We start from the raw sequence: 22,998 nt of genomic DNA, 5'->3' as shown, positions 1-22,998 counted from the left end.
TGATAGGGAACCCAAAGTTGAGTAAGGATATTGTTGATGTGTTGTGAGTTTGTTAGCCATTGTCATAGGGCAACATCTGTAGTAACTGTTAAATGAGAAACTATTTTGTTCTGTAAGCCTTCATCTTAAGTGAGAATAAACAGCACAATTCGAAAAATGTAGTCAATGTTACTGAACTGTGCATGTAGAAATTTTTGGAATGGTGTATTTTTGGCTACGTGTATTTTCACCAAAAAAAAAAAAGAGGTTGAGAAGTTAGAGGGTTGATATGTTGTGGGGTTGTTAACCAATGTCATAAAATAACATGTGTACTTCTGTTTCATGAGAAATTATTTGTTCTATAAGCCTTCACCTGAAGTACAATAAAATAAAAAAAGAGGTGTGCTCACTCACCTGCTCTTCATATATTTACTCAGTCATCCACTGAGAAAGCCAAACATCTTCTAAAGTAGGACATTCATTCATTCACTCCTTAAATACATACTAAGTGTGAGGAGACAATCCTTTGCACAAGCCAGGCAACGGTGGATTTCTCTGTTCATCTCCCTGCTGGCTTCTTTGGACCTCAGAAAAAACTATCTCCCTCACTGAGGCCTAATACTTGTTATCAGGATTAAAATGTCTGTACTAACCACCCCAACCCCTACCTCAGGATGTCAGGAGCGTGTGATGCAGTAGAATATTTGTTGTTGTTTTTAGGTGCCATCGAGTCAGTTCTGACTCATAGCAACCCTACAGGACAGAGTAGAATGCCCCGTAGGGTTTCCAAGGAGCAGCTGGTGGATTCCAACTGCCGACCTTTGGGTTAGCAGCTGAGCTCTTAACCACTGGGCCACTAGGGCTCCAGGATGTTTGTTAACAGGGTTAAAACAGGGGGTATGTAATAGCTGGGAGAGGAAATTTTCTTCGTCTCTTCAGATATGGTGCCAGTGGGGCACACGTAGCATTAAGCTTACAGTCCACCACAGTAGACCTACCTGGCCAGGGGGAGACCAGCAGAAGGTAGGATCCCACTGTGTCCTTCAGCCATGATGCCAGGTGGAGGGAAGGCATGGAAGAATCTGTATCCAATGGGGACAATTTCCAGAAGCCAGGAGCGGGGGGAGGGTGTGTCATACAACTGTCCCATTTAAGTTGCCCATGACACAAAGCAGGGTGTGTGTGAACATTGTCATCTCTGACCAGAGAGTGTCTGAGCTCCGGGGACTGCTTATCTGCTGTACACTGTCCACTGCTTATTTTAAGCAATAAAAACTACTTCCCGTGTGCTGACATGTGCTCAGGCTCTGATCGGAAGGATGTGATGTTTATGAAGCCATCCATATTGGTTATTAGTTCCCTTTTTCTAACAATCTCCTGGCTTTACCTGAGAGTACGTCACAGATTTGCCTTACTGCACGTCAGATTTGGGGCAGCAAAGCAGCGTTTGGTGACGTTGACACCCACTGAGTATTTACGTCAGGGCCTGTGCTAAGCACCATGGTTTATTGGCAAAACAAAACAGACGTTGTGACCGTCCTCAGTACATATAGACTAAAGGGTGTTAGAGACAAGTAAACAAGCAATTACACCAACTTGTGCTAATTGCCATGATACATGACATACAGGGGGCTATACAAGTTACTCAGAGTTACCCTATAGGACAGAGTAGAACTGCCCCATTGGGTTTCCAAGGAGCAGCTGGTGAATTAGAACTGCCGACCTGTTGGTTAGCAGCCGAGCTCTCAACCACCGCACCACAAGGGCTCTGCTACGAGTCGGAATCAACCCGACGGCAGCTGGTTTGGTGTTTCTGGATACAAGGTACACAAGAGGAGCCATTTCATTGAAGTTCAGGAAGTTAGGACATTCAGCTATTGAAATCACATCTTCATGTAGTCCTGCAAGGTAGGTAAGAGTGAATTCACAATTTCAGGAAGGGCAAAGAAACATGCAAAGGATGTACATAGTGGCATATTCAAGAAACTGAAAAAAGTTCAGGGTGGCCATATCATCAAACGTAGTTGGGGAGGCAGGCAAAATAAATCTGGAGAATGAAGCAGAGACCAAGGCATATGGGGACTTATAAATTGTGTATGGCTTGGGTAGTTTATTTCAAAAGGAATGGGAAGGATTGTGTGTTGCAACAGTTTGATTTAGAAGGATTACTACAACTGCATTGTTGAGAATGGGTTGGGTAGAGAATCTGTTAGGAGGCTGATGGGTTAACCCTGATATAGAGATGCTGATGCCCTTGACTAGCTCAGAATCATGAAGATGCACAGATTGATTGATAACGGTTTTAGCTCAGGCAGATCAAAGCCATACAACTAGTGGAAGCGGGTGGGCTCAGGGACTCATTAGACAGGGAACATGGGAGAGATAGGAATGAGGATAAAGCCTAGTTTGTGGTGAATAAATGACAAAACACAGAAGAAGGAACAGATAGGAGATGGGAAAGAAGATGATTTCCTTTTATACAAGTTGAGTGTGAGAGCATGGTGACAAAGGTCGCCCACCAGTCAGTGGTACCTGTTGGTGGTCCACATGGGGTGGAACTTGGGAGAAAAACAGACATGAAGCTTTGGGAGTCATCAGCATGTAGAGAGTATCTGAAGCTGGAGAGATGAATGAGATTTCCCAAAGACACAGCAAACATGGAGACGAGAAAGAAATGAAGGTTCTCAATTCTTATGTACTTGGGTAAAAATATATTTGAGAACAAAATACAACTCTTCTGAACATCAAGATATGCGGGTTACCAAAAAAAAAAAAAGTAAGACCAGACTTACTGGTCTGACAGAGACTGGAGAAACCCCAAGAGTATGGCTCCTGGACACTCTTATAGTTCAGTAATGAAGTCACTCCTGAGGTCCACCCTTCAGCCAAGGATTAGACAGTCCCATAAAACAAAATGAGACTAAATGGACACATCAGCCTGGGGGGCAAAGACGAGAAGGCAAGAGGAGACAGGAAAGCTGGGAACGGAGAATCCAAGGTCAAGACGGGGAGAGTGTTGACATGTCATAGCTTTGGCAACCAATGTCACAAAACAATATGTGTATTAATTGTTTAATGAGAATCTACTTTGTTCTGTAAACCTTCATCTAAAGTACAATAAAAAAAATTTAAAAAAAATATGTGGGTTATACTATATAAAATACTTTTTGAAGGGAAGGATATTTAGATTTTAACTTATGTACAATTTTTTTCTTATCTTTTGGTATAGCATCACTGATCCTATTGTAAATATTAGTAACAGTAGATATGAACAATAGAATTAAATTTTATTTTACTTACAATTTATGAAAGAATGTAGCCAAAGACTTATTGCTCACAGAACTTATTTGGTTCCCAGTTTTAGACAAGAACAGGCATTTTTTTATTCTCACTGGAAATATTAATATATTTATAAAGGGCAATTTTAAAATACATACACCCTCCTGGTTTAAATGTAAATAATATATCCTGTTATAAATTATAAACTACCTTCTCCATAAAGGTATTTATATTTGTAGGATATTTATAAGGAAGTGAAATTTCTATGAATGTCTCTAAAAATGCCATTAGTTTCTCTAAAATGTTAGAGTTTTTTTTTTTTCTGAACTGAGATATATGTATTTACAGTAAATTTCTTCAGAGGGAGTTGTAAATGTCCCATGTATATACATTGACGTGCAAATAAAACCTGTTTCAAAAATATCATTTATAAAAGGAAATTAATGGCTATCTTTATGGACGAATATTTTTTTTAAATAATTCTAGATGCCATGTGGAGTTCTTTAAACAATGTAATTGAGATGCAATTCACCAAAATATTCTTTAATATAAATCACACTTTTCTAAAAATTTTAATCAGGAAATAATATTTTGGTCTTTGTGTCATATATTCTGGAAACTCTGGTGATGCAGTGGTTAAGAGCTACGGCTGCTAACTAAAAGGTCGGCAGTTTGAATCCACCAGCCACTACTTGGAAACCGTATGAGGCAATTCTACTCTGTCCTGTAGGGTTGCTATGAGTTGGAATTGCCTCAACGGCAATGGGTTTTGTTTTTGTTTTGTTTTGTTTTTGTCATATATTCTAACAGAAAAAGTCTCAAGTATACCTTTTAGTACTTAGAATTTTGCTTCTCGCTCTTGCGTGATTACTTTCAGTTATTCATTCAGTCACTCTGCTAGGTTCTGGGCTAGCACGGTAGGAAAAAAAAAAACAAATAAGGACTCTGTTGTGGTGGAACTTACATTCAAGCCAAGATCCTATTCAAGGGGTTTAATAGGGGAAAATGAAAAGACGCACAGGATCTTCAAACACTAATCTTAATACTCAAAGGTGTAAAAATTTAGAAAACACTAAATTAATGTTTAGCTATTTTCTAGAGAAGCACAGCATAAAGATAACCCCTTTATTTTAAAAATTGGCCTCGTCTACACATTAAAAATGACTGTGCCCAGAAAACACTGGGTTGGACATCTATTTCTGCAAATCTAGCAACTGAATCAATTGCCCAGGACATATGCACACTGATGCTCAACACATGTCTAGTGCTGCCGCCATCACTCTTAAAATCGTCTGAGCTATGTAGACCCTGCCCCCTTTTCAGGGATGCTGATGGTTCTCACGGACTGAAGGGCCCACGAGGGAAGGGGAAGGGGTGCGGGCAGGCACTGTGGAGCAGGAATTAGAGAGCCTCTGTCAAGTTCACAGAGCAGTGCTAGGCAGAGCTGGTACTCAGAGCTAGGCCATTCCCAGTCCATTGAGGAGGCCATTGAATCCTCAAAACAAAGCTGCCTTAACCACCTGGTTAAACAGAATGAAATGCAGTTGTGTGTGTGTGTGTGTGTGTGTGTGTTTGTGAGAGAGAGAGAGGGAGAGAGAGAAATGGAGAGACTGGGGGTAGGAGGTGTGGGAAATGGAGGAAAGAAGAGGAGAGCTAAAAGAAATCAATGAGAAGTAACTTTTCTTCTTTTTTAAAATTTGGGGTCAAACATTTTGGAGCTCATTTTGAAAAAACTGGAGTGATGAAAAAGTTTTTTAATTCACTCATCATTAATAAAAGATGGATGCTGGAAATGTCACTGGTACCCTAGAGAACAGTAGTAAAAACATCAATCTTGATTACTTTGCCTTTCAGAACGTGAATACAGGTTCTGAGGCACGCTTCTCTTGAAAGTTCACAACTCTGTTTTCCTAGATTCAAGGTACAGATGCAGAAAGACAAAAGTTTGGGAAATTCTTGTCATGTGACAGGTAAATGGGATAAAAGTACCGGTAGCCACTAATTCTCTCTGCCTTCTTAATAAGTAATTCCTCTATTTTAGTTTGTTACAGTAATTTTCCAAAAAGCTCTATGGAGGAAGTGGCAATTGTATTGGACTTATTTTTGTTATATCAACAAGGCACGGCCTCTTTGAAGACTGGCATATATGTTAATCCTTGAATGGTTTCTTAAATTGTTTAAATATTTTAAAAATTGAAATATTTTTAAAAATATTTAATGTAACAAATTCTAAATCTACTTGTATCCCTCAAACCAATTTATTTTAACCATAAACCCTCCTGCTTTATTAGTTGAATTTGATCACTAATCTTTCTGTCATGGCTATACAAAGCATATCTTCTCACATGACACAAATTTTGTCTGATTCTGATCTTGTTTCTTAACACTTATCATATAATAATGCTGCAATATAGGCATTTAAAAAATGGTTTTCTCTAGGTATAAATTTCTATTTTCTCCCGAGTTGGGTTTCTTACACATACTCTCTTATGGACCCCTAAATAGTCTATGGTTTTGTTTTTTTTCAGTGAAGGACTCTGGACCTCTGAAATGGTAAGCCTACTCTCGTGTGTCTGTGCGTTTTTAGGAACAGGATCAGTACCTTCATCAGATTGTTTCAGGGATAAAATTTCTACAGCCATTAATTCCTGCTGCCTTATTAATCGGTATGGCTTCCAGGGAGTAGGCCAGAAACATCCAGATGTCCCTCCAAAATGCAAGTCAGGAAAAACTAGTCATATTAACACAGGCTCAATACATAGAAAGACAGCAATAGATGCTTTATATGGAACACTTAGATATTTGCATATTCATTTCACTTCCTGCCTCTCTGATGGGCAGAAATTAATCATAAATTAATTAATTTCTCTTTATCACCCTTTTTCAAGCTTACAAGGCTTTAAGCAATAAACATTTTTAGAAGTTGAAGCAGTTTTAAAATACACCAACTCAGACTCATTTCTCCCGAATCCTCCCTGCTAAGTACAACTATAAACCCTTGAAATAAGGTAAGAAGCAACTGATGAAGAACTCTGACAGGTGGAAAGAGGAATGCAAATTGGTTCAGGACCCCAGGACTAGAGGAACAATAGACTTGTATGGCAGTTTACACCCCCCCGCCCAACAGAAGGTGACCCCAGACCCAGTGTTTTCCAAGCCCTGAGCCAGCGCAGTGGGCGGCTCAGGCTCAGGGAGATTCATTCCTCCCAGGATCAAACAGGAGTCTCTATTACAATACGGGTGGGCCAAGCACCATTGGGTAAGGGGGTTTGAGGGGAAAAGCCTTGAACAAGAAGCACCAGGACGTGCTTTCCTTCCTCTTCTGACTGAGCCTCTTCACCATCTGGAGACAAGGGGTGGCTGGCATGGTAACAGCAAAAGGGACCCCTCCACACCGGGACCCAGCCCAGAATGCCTCTTTGTCCCTGCAGAGATTTCTTGCCCTAAACAGAGACACTGGGTGGCCAAGCCTGGAGGAAACCTTTCTACCCTCTCAGGCACCACCAGTAAGGACCACTGGGAACCCCAGGGGCACCACATCAGCAAACATACCAAAAGTACAGAGCAAAGACTCTGAAAACTACACTGTCATTGGAACCACATGGGACAAAAGTAGACCAAGATCTGGGTATAAACTTAAACAGGGCGACTGCCTTCTAAAACGGAAGACTTAAACAGGACCAAGCGTCTTCTAGGTCAAAACCTAAAATGTTCAGGTACCATCACAATAACCAGTCACACTAAGGTCAGGAAAATCACAACTTAAATGAGAAAAGAAAATCAACTGACACCAAAACCAAGGTGAATCAGATGCTAGAATTATCTGACAATGATTTTAAAGCAGCCATTATAAAAATGTTCCACCCATCAATTGTAAATTCTCTGGAAACAAATAGAGAGAAGTTGTATATAAAAAAAGAGCCAAATGGAAATTATATAGTTGAAAAATGCAATGATAGAAATAAAATATAGCCACTCATACCAAATATTTCATTTGACCTACAACAAAATAAAATGAAACCCACACAGTGGGATTTGATAAAAATTATTCAAATATCTCATAACAAAAATATCATTTAGGCCAAACTGTACTTAAAAACAATCTGTTGCATCTAGTCTCATTTCCCCAGAGTATACCATGTTATGAAAGTGGTTAAAAGGAACTTGTATGTTATCACTCTGAAATAATAACCGATGTAAAATACAAAAGTCCAATGAGGAAAAGTGAGAACGGAGTATAAGGAAAGCCTAACTGGGGCTTAATTGGGCCTAGTTGGGGTAGCTTTCTGCTACTTGTTACCAACCTGTCACTCACTTCTAGATCAAGCTCTTTCAAGAAGCATTTTAAAAATTCATGATCAGCATTTCCTCAGCACAGAAAAACAGGTTGTATTCTAATACCCAGTACCTACAGGTATTTCTACTTCTTTATTGCTTGGTCCTAACAAAACTTCTCACCCACTGTCCCAGTATGCTAGTGTGCTATAAATCGTTTGCTAATGTATTGATGGTGTAATGAGGTATTGACATTCCCGTCCTCTTGTGGTCTAGTACGGAGTCCTGGTGGTGCAGTGGTTAAAAGCTTGGCTACTAACCAAAAGGTCCACAGTTCAAATCCACCAGCCATTCCTTGGAAACCCTATGGGGCAGTTCTACTCTGCCCTGTAGGGTTACTATCAGTGGGAATTGGCTCGACAGCAACACATTTGGTTTGGTTTTGAAAGTGGTGCAGCAGTTAAGAGCTCAGCTGCTAACCAAAAGGTTCATAGTTCAAATCCATCAGCTGCTCCTTGGAAACTATGGGGCAGTTCTACTCTGTCCTACAGGGTCACTATGAGTCAGAATCGACTCGACAGCAACGGTTTCTTTTAAGTATATTTACTGAATGAATGAACCTTGCTTTACATGAAATGCTGGCAAAGCAAGCAATGTTCTTTATAGTTGCACAACCTTCCCCAAGAGATACGCTTTTTCTAAAATGCTTGAAGTGCAAATGCTTTCAATTCTTTTGACAATTGCACTACTCAAATTTTACAATAGATATTTTGCAGACTTATTAATATCAAAGAGATCTAACTTACTGACAATAAATTTAGTGGGTGTGATTGTTATTCCAAGACAATCTATGGAAATAAACAAGTTTAATTTAAATCTCCATATGTATTAAAATAGTTATTTTTCACCCTATTACCACTGAGAATTTCTTTGATGCAAAATATAGTCCATATTTTTATAAATAGATGTTAATATTTATGAATTATATGAACACAGATCTGTCACATTCACCCATGTAAATTATTAAAAAGTTAGAGTTTGCTTCTTCTCCATGATACAACAGTAACCAGTGAAAAATTCGTTTATGCAATAGTAGCACAAGATCTAATAGCTACAGCCACACACACACACAAAATCAAATCAGGGAAACATATCTCCTACTCATCTTGCGTTAGTTAAAATATAATTCACAGGAAAAAAAACATAAAATATAATTTTGCTTTATATCTACAAACTGTAGAAAACACTCAGAATTATTACAGGCTATGAGGAATATATCATATTAACAAAACACTATTAAGTATATTCTACGAAGAATGTTTATACATTTCGGTTATTTCTACAGTGATTTTGACTACAATATGCAGAGTCCTGAGGAATGTCTGGTTTCATGTGCCATTCTAAAAGTAAATATTTACTTTTCCTTTGGCCATAAAGAGTTGTTTAGTAAGACGATGCCATTAAAAGTAAAACTCCATGATGATTAGTATATGCCTTTTCATTAAAAACAAAATTAAATATAAAATGACATGTTGACCATAAAAAGAGCTTTAAAATAATTCAGATGATCACTTTACCTGGCCATATTTTGCAGCCAAATGGAGAGGGGTCCAGTACTGATTATCTGCTACATCGAGGTCTCCACCATGTTCCAAGATAAGAGCCACCACCTCCTTATAGCCACCTGCACATGCCATATGTAGCTGCAACGACAGAGACCTTGTTATTTCACTGAAAAATAAACAGTGATGTCAATGCATTTTATTCAGTGGTTTAAAGAAAGCTATTTAATAAAATATCAGAATTAAAATGTTGAAATCCTAAAACAAAGCAACATGTGTGTTCTCTGATTTCTCTGGCATAAGTAGCTGTTATTATCATTCTTCGAAAATAGCTCAGGGCTATTTACGTACGTCAAACCAAAAACACCAAACCCGTTGTCATCAAGTCGATTCTGACTCACAGGGACCCTAAAGAACACAGTAGAACTGCCTCTTAGGGTTTCCTAGGAGCAGCTGATGGATTCGAAGTGCCGACTTTTTGGTTAGCAGCCGAGCTCTTAACCACGGTGCAGTATTATTTTCCTTCTAACTCTGAAAATACATGCTTTCTCATGTAGTTCCTACCCACTCGGAGCCCCTTTCCGCTTTATTCTGAAGACTTCTAAATTCAATATATAGTCTGTCAATGCCCAAATCTGCTTTACAGCTTCTTGACCAAAACTCAGACATTGACTCACTTGTTCTAATATTTCAGACACTGTACTCTGTGCTATAGCAGAGGACCCAAAGGCAACATAACAAGAACTGTGACAACTGCTATGCTTAGATATGGGTAAAGGGACAGAAACACTGGAGAGGAATAATTAATCCCGACAGACTTTGAAATGATTTTGTAGCTGCCACTTTCAGGTTCTCCCTGTATATTTTCTCAATGCAATCTGAAGTCTGGAAACTTTAAAGAGGCTTCAGGATCTGTGATGATTAGATCAGGGATTGAAGATTTTTTCACATTTTCCAGATGGAGGAATCCTTGTTGTCTAAGTTAGTATCACTGAACTCAATTTAAATTAGGGTGTTAAATAATTTATTTCATAGACATAATAATTAAGATGAATAAACTGCGAGGCAAGGGAAAAATAATTTAAAAGTAGCAAAGGCAATGACTTTTTCTAGAGCTTGTTACATGGAATTTGGTAGCTCTCATTCTTTCTGTTTGTATTACAAAGACAAATTTGGAGTGAAATAAAAACGGCTTACTAAATGTATGTATTTTTATAAAACTGAGTAGAAATATTTGTTTTGCTACCGTTGGGCTTAACTATGCTCTTTAATCTATTGTGTATATTTATGTTCATTTCTTCTACTTTCAACTACATTAGAACAACAAATGTATTCATCTAATTTATGGCATAGACACTAAGACATGTATTATTCATCTAATTTATAGCGTAGACATTAAGACGTTAAGTTTGACTTAAAATCTTCCCATAGTTTGTTACATAGAGGATTCATCTCAATAATACTGTAGCAAACAGTCTAAAGTATTATATACCCACAAATATTTTAGAAAAAGTAATTTTAAACACTTGCTCTCCAAGTAAACTAATATTTCACCTGCCTCTAAATTTATTTTTACATTATTTCAATAATCAGTAAATGAGTGGCAGGTTACTACAAGTTATATGCACTAAACACTGAATCTCTGATTTTCATTTTAGGTATAAACTGATCAACAACTGGCCCATTATTTGGCTAGCAGACTGATGCTAATGATGTCAAGTTCACGGGGCCAACCCTTGTATGAGCAGGTTTGCTTTTTGTACAGCAAAAATCTGGTTCCACCTTTTAGAACCTAGCCCAACTCTCAGCCAGTCACCTCGTAAACTGCTTGCAAGAAGACTGGAGCATGGCAGCATTATCTTGGTTGTAGTCGTTGTTACGTGTTGTCCAGTCGGTTCTGACTCATATAGATCCCTAAGTAAAACTGAACTAAACATTGTCTAGTCCTGAGCCATCCTCACAATCATTGCTAGGTTTGAGCTAACTGTTGCAGCCACTGTGTCTATCTATCTCATTGAGGGTCTTCTTCTTCGCTGACCTTCTATTTTACCAAGCATGATGTCCTTCTCCAGGGATTGGTCCCTCCTGATAACATGTCCAAAGTCCGTGAGACGAAGTCTCCCCATCCTTGCCTCCAAAGAGCATTCTGGTTGTACTTCTTCCAAGACAGATTTGTTGTTCTTCTGGCAGTCCATGATATATTCAATATTTTTCACCAAAACCATCATTCAAACGCATCAATTCTTCTTAGGTCTTCACATTATGGTGAATTTATTCCTATTTAACTATGCATATATGAGCCACTAATTTTTTTAAAAATTAGGATTATTATGTACCTACTAATATAAAACTTATTTTATTTAATATATATTGAATATCTTCCATGCTGTTAAATATTTCGATTACATAATGGTAACATTGATTGAGGGCTTACTAGTAACAGGCTAAGTGATTTACATGTATTGCTTCTTTGAATCTGCTTATCGACAGTGTGGGGACTATTATCTGAATTTTAAAGATGAGAAAATTATGACTCAAAGTTTAAGAAACCAGTCTGAGTCATAGCCAGTAATCGATGCAGTCAAGGATGAGCACTGAGGGCTGAGTAAGTGTTTACCAGGGTATTATCCTTCTTCTAAACTTTTAGGGAAGCATAGCAACCAATTCCTAATTGTTGGGCATTCATGTAGATTTCAGTATTTTTGCTATTATAAATAATGCTTTGTTGATAACTCTTACATGTATCACTCTGATTATTTCCTTCTGGCACATTTCTAGAAATAGAGTTACTAACTGTAAAGTGATGAGTTGTTTATACAACTTGTATATGTTATATAAGCATATGAGAGCACTCATATTTGTAGGCCCTTAGCATTTCTGGTCCTCATTATTACTTATTTCTAAAATTATTGTAAATAAATTTGCATTTAATTACAAACAATGGGTCTCTTTTCATATATGTATAGGCTAGTTGCATTTTTTAATTTTCCCAATTAACTCATTATTATTTGTTTCATTTTTTGTGAGATGGTTGTCTTGTATTAATTTCTATGAATTCTGCATATTTGAAAAACCTTTTGCAAATATTAGTCCTAGTTTATTACCTACTGTTTAATTTTCCCATTTTTGAATGCACAAGTTTTCATTTTAATTTTTCATGCAGTCAGTGCTATTAATATTTTCCCTTTTGTTTTCTCCTTCTATTTTTATACTGGAGGAGCCTTTGCCACCCAGATGTAAGTCTTTTTTACATAATGTGGAAAACGTGTTAATTGCTGTTAAGTCACTTACTTGCTCTTGTATTTGTGCATTTGATTTTTAAAAAATCTTTGTGTAGAATTTAAAATATATTCTTCACTGATTTTTTTTTTTAAGTTTTTATGACGCCTGTCACTCCAAAGCTGAAAGATCACTATGAGAGGAAAATATCCTATTTCAACAAAAACTGTATTAGGAGTAAATAAAAATCAATCTGATCCATATTTGTAACAAGATGTTAGAATTTTTCCTGTCTCAGTTTTGACAGAATTATGAAGGTAATATATACCACATTCCAAAGTGAGATCATATATGTAAATTTCAAAACAGGCTTCAAAAAAACTGCTTAGATGACTTTTAAAACCTTCCTCCAGACTGTCAGCAAAAGAGGTCAGAATTTGGAGAGACAATGAGAATGAAAACGTTGGAGAGTTTTTGCAGAGAACAGTTAATGTCTTAGGAGTCCACTTCCCACGCCCCATGGTGTGTTCCTCATTTCAAGTCAAGAGAGAGAGGCTTTAGGCACCACCTCATTGCTGATGTTTTTTAGGTGCCGTTGAGTTTATTTCAACTCCTAGTGACCCTACGTGACAGAGCAGAACTGCCCTATAGGGTTTTCTAGGCTGTAATCTTTATGGAAACAGATCATCAGGTCTTTCTCCCACAGAGCTGGTGGGTGGGTTCAAACCGCCAACTTTTCAGTTAGCAGCCGAGCCCTGAACAGTTGAGCCACCAGGGTTCCTTTGGCACCACACAAAACTAGGTGTTCTGACTCCAGAGTTCAAGCTACTAATCAGTTCACTCTGCTGCGTCCACAGTAGAATCCTGCAACATGGGTAGGAAGAAGCAGCCAAGAACTTGCCTATTTAACAAGAACTTGGGTGCTTACGAAGAAGACCACATGTGGAGAACCATCTTTTCAATCCCTGATGAGCCCCATGGAGATGGTACACTTTAAAACATCACCCTGACAACGGATCCACGGTCTTCACTGGTCAAAGGGGACTATGGCACAAGAAGTTCAAGAAGCTCTAACGTAAAGCAAGTTTGGAGTTTTCATTACTGTTGTTGCTGTTCTTAGGTGCAGTCAAGTCGGTTCCGACTCACAGCGACCCCGTGAACAACGGAACAAAACACTGCCCGGTCCTGTGCCATCGCACAATCGTTATGCTTGAGCCCATTGTTGCAGCCACTGCGTCAGTCCATCTTGTTGAGGGTCTTCCTCTTTTTCACTGACCCTCTACTTTACCAAGTATGATGTCCTTCTCCAGGGATTGATCCCTCCTGATAACATGTCCAAAGTATGTGAGACGTAGTCTCACCATCCCTGCTTCTAATGAGCATTCTGGCTGTACTTCTTCGAAGGCAGATTTGTTCATTCTTTTGGCAGTCCACGGTATATTCAATATTCTTTGCCAACACCGTAATTCAAAGGCATGAATTCTTCTTCGGTCTTCCTTATTCGTTGTCCAGCTTTCGCACTTGTCTGTCAGTTTGTCGTACTGTGGGGGCTTGCGTGTTGCTGTGATGCTGTGAGTTATGCCAGCAGTATTCAAACACCAGCAGGGTCACCCATGGCAAACAGGTTTCAGCTGAGCTTCCAGACTAAGACAGACTAGAAAGAAAGACCTGGCAGTCTACTTCTGAAAAGAATCAGCCAGTGAAAACCTTATGAATAGCAGAAGAATATTTTCTTTCATTACGAGGAATTGGCTATTCTAATCTCTAAACTGAGACTACGTTTTCTGATATAAAGTGAGCATAAAAATTGTATTTCCTAACAGTGGTGAGAAAACTAATAGCACTGGCTCAAGTCTTTATCCAAAAATAAGGAATGAACCAGCCCCACTGAAATTAAAAAGGGAAGTGAAAATAAAATGCTTTATATTTGCCCCTCATGAATAACTGTTCCAATAAACAAAGTACATGTCTCAAAATGTAATAAATTAGTAAAGAACCAGAGGCTTCCTAATATATATGTTAGTTATTACAGTAGTATTTTCAAAGAATATTTATACACTCAAACTCAGGTACTCATTTTCGTATGATCTGCAACATGACATTTTAAAAATTTTTATTCTTTTCCAAGGCTTTTATTTTCTTTTAAAGAAGAATATTACATTCAAATAAATGATCTTTCAAAAAAAGCAATGTTTAGTTATTTTATTGCACATTGTAAAAAAAAAAGGAGGAAGGGAAAAACAGAAAAATCACCTCCCTACAGGTTTATTCTCATTTAGCCTTTTGCTGATTGCTTCATCTTATTTGCACATACAATTTAACATTATGTGAAATTATACCGAATTTTAAATCACAGCTGGCATTCCAATTGAAGATACAGAAATGACCCTGTGGACAAAAGTGTCTTTTTTATCATTATCTCCAACAACAGACAGGAAGCCGCAGTGCATTATGTACCCAACAGAAAAGCAAATCCAGGGAATGACAGCAGTTAGCATAAATAGACTAACTGATAGAGACATAAGAATCAAACTACGCTGCTGCTTGCTAAACGCTGCAGTCTTCAAGTGACAATTCCTTAGTCTTCAGTTCATAGTTACTTTCGTTGTGGAAAGCTCAGAGATGATCACCACAAGTGTTAGTGATTACATATAATCATTTGCAACATCAATGCTCCCTATCCAATAAAAAATGGTCACAAGGAATGTCAAAATTGGACGTGGCTGAAAATGATACTAATTTATTGCTCCATAGTGATTCTTTAAATAGCCTCTCTACTGAAATATGTATGCTCTGTTTTTATTTAGCAGAGATTTAAACAAACAAAAATGTTATAATATCTTCTACCAAACAAAGAAACAAAGTTGTATTGTGTTCAGTATGTCTTAGACATTCATGCATTACATGCATTGAATGCATTATTAACGGTTCACTCCAGTCTGGCTTTTAACCTATCACCCCACTAAAGTGGTTCTTGACCAGAAAACCAATGCCCCCACATACTAAATCAAAAATCCATGCTCAGTCGCCATCTTCCTTGACCTATCAGTAATATTTAATAGTTGAACATCCTCTCCTCTGTGTCACCCTCTCCTCACTTGGCTTCTTGGACATCAGTCTCCCAGTTTTCTTCCTATCTCAGTGATTGCTCCTTCTCATCTCATTCCTGGTTCCTCTGCTTTTTAATTTCCACGGCTCGGTCCTAAATCCTCTTCCCTTCTACATCAATTTGTTGATTTCATCTAGTGTCATCGTTTAAATATTATCTATATGCTAATGTTCCCAAAATTGCTTTTCCTGATTTCCAGACTCCAATACCCAACCTCCAAACTGACAGTTCTGTCAAGATTTCTAGGAGGCACTACAAACTTAACATTTCCAAAACTTATCTCAATCTTCCCTGCTGCAGGCCTCTTTTTTCCTCAGCCGCCTTCTCTATCTCATCTGATGTCAACTTCATGACACCAGTGGTTCAGGCTCAAAATAATTAGTCATTCTGAAGTCTGCTCTTACACTACATGTTTGTTAGGGAATCCCATTGGCTCCACCTTTATTATAACCTGTATTTGACAACTACTCACAACCTCAACTCTACCACCAGTGTCTGAACCCTATCATCGCTGGCCCGGATTATTGGAAAAGCATCCTAACTGATCTTCCAGCTTCACCTTTGCCCACTTGTAGTCTGTTCTTAATGCAGCAGTCAGAATGAGTGATCCTTTTAAAACTGAAATAGGAGTATGTTCCTCCTCTCTTCAGAACTGCCCAGTGTCTTCCCACCTCACCCAGAGTAACAGCCAGATTCCTCTTATGGGTCCATGTATGTCCTGTTATCTCTCTCGCTGTGTTTACTCAGCTTTAGCCACGCTGACCTCTCAATCCCACTACAGACCCGCTGACCCCTCAATCCCACTACAGCCACGCTGACCTCTCAATCCCACTACAGCCACGCTGACCTCTCAGTCCCACTACAGCCACATTGACCCCTCAATCCACTACAGCCATGCTGACCTCTCAATCCCACTACAGCCACGCTGACCTCTCAATCCCACTACAGCCATGCTGACCTCTCCATCCACTACAGCCACGCTGACCTCTCAATCCACTACATCCATGCTGACCTCTCAATCCCACTACAGCCACGCTGACCTCCCTATCCACTACAGCCACGCTGACCTCTCAATCCCACTACAGCCAGCTGACCTCTCAATCCCACTACAGCCACGCTGACCTCTCAATCCACGACAGCCACGCTGTCCTCTCAATCCCACTACAGCCACGCTGACCTCTCAATCCACTACAGCCACGCTGACCTCTCAATCCCACTACAGCCACGCTGACCTCTCAATCCACTACAGCCACGCTGACCTCTCAATCCCACTACAGCCACGCTGACCTCTCAATCCCACTACACTTGTTGCTTATTCGGGGCCTTTGCACTTATTATTGCTCTTCTTGGAAGGTTCCTCCTTCAGACATCTGCACAGTTAGTGCTCTCACTTCTTTTAGGTCATTACTCAAAAATCTCTGTCCCAATGAGATCTTACCTGCCCACCCTATTCAAAATGTCAACAATCCCCCGACATTTCCCTGTCTTCTTTTATCATCTCTTCCTTTGCATTTATCATTGCTAATATATGGAGCCCTGGTGGCTCAGTAGTTGAGAGCTTGGCTGCTAACCAAAGGGTTGGCAGTTCAAATCCACCAGCTGCTCCTCGGAAACCCGATGGGGCAGTTCTACTCTGTCCTATAGGGTTGCTATGAGTCAGAATCGACTCCATGGCAAAGGGTTTTTTGTTTGTTTGTTCATTCAGTCTATTTTAATTTATTGCAACTGTGCCTGATACCAATAAAATTTAGACATTTACTCAGTAGAGTAACCTACAGGTTTTGCAGCTTAAAATTAAAAGCACTCTCCTATGATTCCATCTTAAAAATCACATTGACAAAGTAGTGTATAGAAAATTATCCCAATTTTGAAGTAAAAAAAAAAAAATAGAAAGAAGACTTGGACAAACTACATCAATATATAAAGGTTGGTTTTCTCTGGGTGGTGGCATATGTGACTTGCATTTCCCCCTTCTATGATTACGTGTTTTCCAGAATTTTTACAATGAATATATATTACTGTTAGGATCAGAAAATGGAGTAAAAATAGTTGAAAGGTAATTGCAGTAATTCTACATTTTAGTAATCAACTTAAATGCTCTATTTAAACAATATTTGAGTCAAATACATGAACTCACCAGCGTTACTCCTTCATCGTTTTTCTCATTAACATTTCCTCCAGATGACAAGAAGTGTCTGACATCTGTTAACATGCTCATTGGTCTCTGAAGCTTCATCTGGCGCAGTGAGGCCAGATCCACTCCTAGGGGGAGAAAGAGACTTTCAAGCAGAATTGTAGAGATGCTTTCAGGTGCTGGGGATCAAAAACCTGTGCAGTTTTCTTATGCATTCTTTCAACATATTCCTTTTTTACGACCTCTCTCTTCAGCTATGGGGCCCTGGAGGTGCAGTGGGTAAGAGCTATGGCTGCTAACCAAAAGGTCGGCAGTTCAAATCCACCAGCCACTCCTTGGAAACCCTATGGGGCAGTTCTACTCTGTAGTATAGGGTCACCATGAGTCGGAATCGACCCGATGGCAACAGGTTTGGGTTTTTTTTTGGCTCTTCAACTATTACTGTGAATCCTCACTCAAAGCATCTATAATTCTCTTTGTGTTTTACTTCCAACTAGATTATAGTCTTTAAAGGAAGTGAACATTTTCTCTTGTTATATTCTAAAGACTCTCATACGGGGCCTCAGACATGGCAGACTCTCAATGAATATTTCATTTAGCGTCAATCATCACCACACGCTTCCCAAGGTATTTTAAAGCACTTGAATTGAAGCAAGTTATAAAGTTATAATATCTGTTCTCCACCATTTTCTGGCCAAAAGTGTTGCTTCTAAATGAGGTGTGGAGCCCTGGTGGTGCAGTAATTGAGAACTCCGCTGCTAACCAAAAGGTCGGCAGTTCAAATCCACCAGCCACTCCTTGGAAACCCTCTGGGGCAGTTTTACTCTGTCTTATAGGGTCACTAGGAGTTGGAACTGACTCCATGACAACGGGTTTGTTTTTTTGGTTTTTTAAATGAAGTGTAGTACCTTGAATAGAAAAAGGAAATCAGTGGAAGGAAATTCTAATAAAGTGTGTAGTTTATTTTACTTAATGGTACTGTACCAATGTTTCTTAGTTTTTATAAATGTACCATGGTTATGTAAATTGTTAAGATTAAAGGAAGAAGTCTAGTAAAGGCTGTACAGTAACTCTTGGTATCATCTTTGCAACTTCTCTGTGCATCAAAATTATTTCAAAATAAAATGTATTTTTTAAAAGGATGTTCCAATTCAACATTTCAACATTATTAATGTTAAAAGAAATAAGTAACCTAAGTGAGGGAAAAACCCATAGTCTGAACTGACTGAAGGGGTGCACAGAGGGTTCAGGTCTGCTCACGTCCTGTCTGTACCTCCACTCAGCACCGAGTTTAACCTGAGCTTACATGAGAGTAGAATCTCCATGGTGGCTCGCATCTCTTCATCTATACGGCTCCATTGCTAGCACTGGTTCCTTGACATAATAGGTGTTTACTCCTAATCTATTTTCCTCCAAGTGAAAATAATAATAATAAGGATAAGGACAATATTTCCCTCTAAGCAAGTGTTTGCTATGAACCAGCCACTCTGCTGAGCTCTTTCTCCCTCCTATCTGATTTAGCCCTCCACAAAGCGTGGCATGGTGGCCCAAGCACACACTCTGGAGCCATGCTCTTGTCTGTGACATGTCTGTGTTTTACCTCCCCAGATGCTGACCTTGGAGCTGTTATTTAACCTGTCTGGCTTCAATTTCCTCAATCACTCAGTTAATAATACTAACCCTAGAGGGGTGAGGCTATAGTAAATATTTATTAAGATCTGTCTGTATGGCAGACACCACATTGGACATAGATTGCATCATTTTTTTCCTCCCTTACAGCACATCATGTCCGCCTTACTCCATAGCTTATTATCTGAACTTGTATGAGCAAGAGCACAGTGACCCAGGAGTCAAACTGCCAGGGTTTCAATGCTGTACCTATTGCTTACTGTTTGTGCTAATCTGGGCAGTTAACTTACCCTCTGCCTCAGTTTCTTCATCTGCAAAATGAAGCTAATAGTTCTTGCTTCATAAGTGGTTATGAGAATGAGTTAAAATACCCAAACCATATAAAACAGTATTTAACTTGGGGTAAGCACTCAATAAAAGTGAGATGTCGTTATTCGTCAGCCTTCTGGCACCTGGATTATACATCATTCATTTAAGTGTATTTTTCTTGGCTATAAGGAGACAATGGGTAACCAAAAAGAATAAAGGAAAACCCAACAGTCAGATAATGTAACTTATTTCAAATACCCTGTTCAAAGCTAACCAATTTTAGAAGAAACACAGAATAGGAGTACCCTTAGCCATAGTTCGGAGTAGCTGGGTAACACATATGGGGTCGCCATGAGTTGGCATGGACTCCATGGCAGCCTGTATTCACCACACTTCATCCTCTGGATCATCATGCGCCATTTCAGAAGACCGAAAAGACTTCCTTAATAGGACATCAAAGGGCTGTTACGAGGCAACTGAAATCGCCGCTTTATGCTTACTTTTAGAATTCTGGAAAACATCATTTCTCATATAGCAGCATTCAATTTTCCACGTGAAAGCGGCAGACAAAGCTGCTGGTTACCCTAATCTAAGGTTCCACGACCCTGTTCATTTTTATAACGTTGGAAAAGTAAATTATTCATGGGATAACACTTTTTTTTTTTTTTTTTACTAAACTTGTAGGCATCTTTTAGAGAGGTATTTAAACAGTAGTTAAAATTGAATAAAAAAAAAAACAGGGCCTAAAGATGAAAGACACTGATATTAAATATAGATATCACTCACTGCAGACACATTTACAATACAACGTGGTATGGGAAAACAATCTATTTCCGGTCCCTGTTGTGAAGATACCACAGAAGAATATTATGACTTGGTATCTGATTATTTTAAAATTTTATTTCGAATTAAATGTTATGCCAAATAATCTGTGATTTTTTGATTTTTGTTGTATGTTCAGGAAAGAAACATAGTCTCTTCTTAGTAATATAATACAACATAAACTCCCTCTTTTCTTGGTCAAACAGCTTTGTGTGTTATACTGCTTCTGGATAAAGCTAACCAAGATGGCTGTAGCCCACATAAAGACGTAGACCAGGTGGCAGCTGTCGGAACAGAACAAGTGGATACTGTGTGGTTTAAAATCCGAAACGGCGTGTGGCAGGGTTGCACCCTTTCACCATGCCTCTTCAATCTGTCTGCTGAGCAAACAATCTGAGAAGCTGAACTATGTGAAGAAGAACATGGCATCAGGATTGGAGGAAGACTCATTAACAACCTGGGATGTGCAGATGACACAACCTTCCTTGTTGAAAGTGAAGAGGACATGAAGCACTTACTGATGAAGATCAAAGACTTCAGTGTGGATTATACCTCCACAGAAAGAAAACAAAAATTTTTACAACTGGACCAATAAGCAACATAATAATAAAATCATGAGAAAAGACTGAAGTTGTCCAGGATTTCATTTTACTTGAATCCACAATCAATGCCCATGGAAGCAGCAATCAAGAAATCAAGCAACATATTGCATTGGGCAAATGGACTGCAAAAGACCTCTTTAAAGTGTCAAAAAGCAAAGATGTCATTTTGATTACTAAGGTGCTTCTGACCCAGCCCACGGTGTTTTCAATCACCTCATATGCATGTGAAAGCTAGACAATGAGTAAGGAAGACCAAAGAATTGATGCCTTTGAATTATGGTGTTGGCGAAGAATATCGAATATACCATGGACTACCAGAAGAACAAACAAATCTGTCTCAGAGAAAGTAGAGCCAGAATGCTCTTTAGAAACTAGGGTGGCAGGGCTACGTCTCACATACTTTGGACATGTTATCAGGAGGGACCAATCCCTGGAGAAGGACATCATGCTTAGTAAAGTAGAGGGTCATCGAAAAAAAGGAAGACCCTCAATGAGATGGATAGACATGGTGGCTGCCAACAATGGGCTCAAACATAACGATTGTGAGGATGGTGCAAGAGCAGGCAGTATTTCATTCCGTTGTACAGGGGTCACTGTGAGGGGTGACCAGTAACAACAACAACAGCAATGGGCCAGTTCTTTTTCTTTTTCTTACTTACTTATACTTTCACACTGTCTTCTGAAAAATTAAATATGTTTTGCTCAGAATTAATATTTTTTACAAGAATCTGGTAATTTCTTTAATTTAGAAACAAAATGTTTTATCTGAAATCTATGAAGTATTACATGTAATGCTATTACTAATTGCCTGATTACACTTGACAATATCAATAAGATGCTTCTGCAAATTGGAGGTTGCATTAACATCTGAAGCCAATCTGATTCCTATCTTAATTATCCTTAACAAAAACTGGACCCTGTTCCCCCTAAGGTAAAATTATTTTTAGAATAACCCAGCTTTTCTTTTTCTCCAATTCCCATTCTTTGCTGAGGCAACTCTGTCCTGCTATTATAAATGATTTTATAATTATGCCAAATTGTACTGCTGTAAATATCTACTAAGTTCTGGCACAATGTCACCCCAACTCTGTTTTCATGCTTTTTTCTATTTCCTTGCCTTTGCATATGCTACTCATTCTGCTTAGATCACCCCAAACCACTTGGTTTCCCTAAGGGATCACAATCATCCACCTAAAGCTTAGCTGAAATTTCACTTCTGTGAAAACTTTCGCAGCTTCCGTAGGTAAAATATTCTTTTTCCTCAGTGTTTTTATAGGATCCGTACATCTTGTTTTTATTCATTATAATGTATTATTGAATCATCATTTAGTTATATATGAAACTCATTTTTGCTCTCAAATATGAAACAAAACTAAATAGCCATTTGCGATTTCACTATAACATGTACTGCGATTGAATCTGGAGCCCTGGTGGTGCAGTGGCTAGGAGCACAGGGTGTTAACCAAGAAGATCAGCAGTTCAAATCCACCAGCTGCTCCTTGGAATCCCTATGGGGCAGTTGTACTCTGTCTTATAGGGTTGCTATGAGTCAGAATCAACTCGATGGCTAAGGGTTTTATGATCGAATTTAACATGGAATTTTCTAAGCCCACAGGAATCGTAGCTAATCCAAATGTTTGTCTCTAAGGTAAGCTTTGCAAAAGATGCAATGCTTGAAGGAAGCAAAAGTGTTGACTGGGCAAATAAATAATGGTGGTTCTAGCAAAGAGTGGAACCCTGGTGGTGCAGTGGTTAAGAGTTCAGCTGCTAACTAAAAGGTGGGCAGTTTGAATCCACCAGCTACTCCTTGGAAACCCTATGCGGCAGTTCTACTCTGTCCTATAGGGTCACTATGAGTCAGAATTGACTCAACGGCAAAGGGTTTGCCTGCAAAGAGAAATCAGCACATTCAAGTCTGAAGGATACTGTTATCCTCCATCCAACAGGCATAACCTGCGACTGTCCCAGGAAAACTGGGGTGCACTGTTACTACACTTACCATGGGAGATTCTGAAGAAGTTGGTTCTGAAACAGTATTTTGAGTGGACTGTATTACGCCGAAGCAAGATACGATGACAT

General features: G+C 38.9%; 1 protein-coding gene across 1 annotated transcript in view; it reads right to left on the bottom strand.

Moving 5' to 3' along the window:
• MYO16 (myosin XVI) overlaps positions 1-22,998 on the bottom strand; it is a 637,778-nt gene that overhangs the window by 472,404 nt on the left and 142,376 nt on the right. Inside the window, exons 6-7 of the mRNA XM_004382940.2 lie at positions 17,561-17,685; positions 9,111-9,236 (exon numbers count right to left, since the gene is read on the bottom strand). Coding sequence (XP_004382997.2) covers positions 9,111-9,236; positions 17,561-17,685 — 251 coding nt within the window. The remainder of the gene's footprint in view (positions 1-9,110; positions 9,237-17,560; positions 17,686-22,998) is intronic.

Source organism: Trichechus manatus, unplaced genomic scaffold (genome assembly GCF_000243295.1).
Source record: "Trichechus manatus latirostris isolate Lorelei unplaced genomic scaffold, TriManLat1.0 scaffold00102, whole genome shotgun sequence".
NCBI lineage: Eukaryota > Metazoa > Chordata > Mammalia > Sirenia > Trichechidae > Trichechus > Trichechus manatus.
Note: the sequence above shows the minus strand (reverse complement) of the source record. Positions and strands in the feature narration are given on the sequence as shown.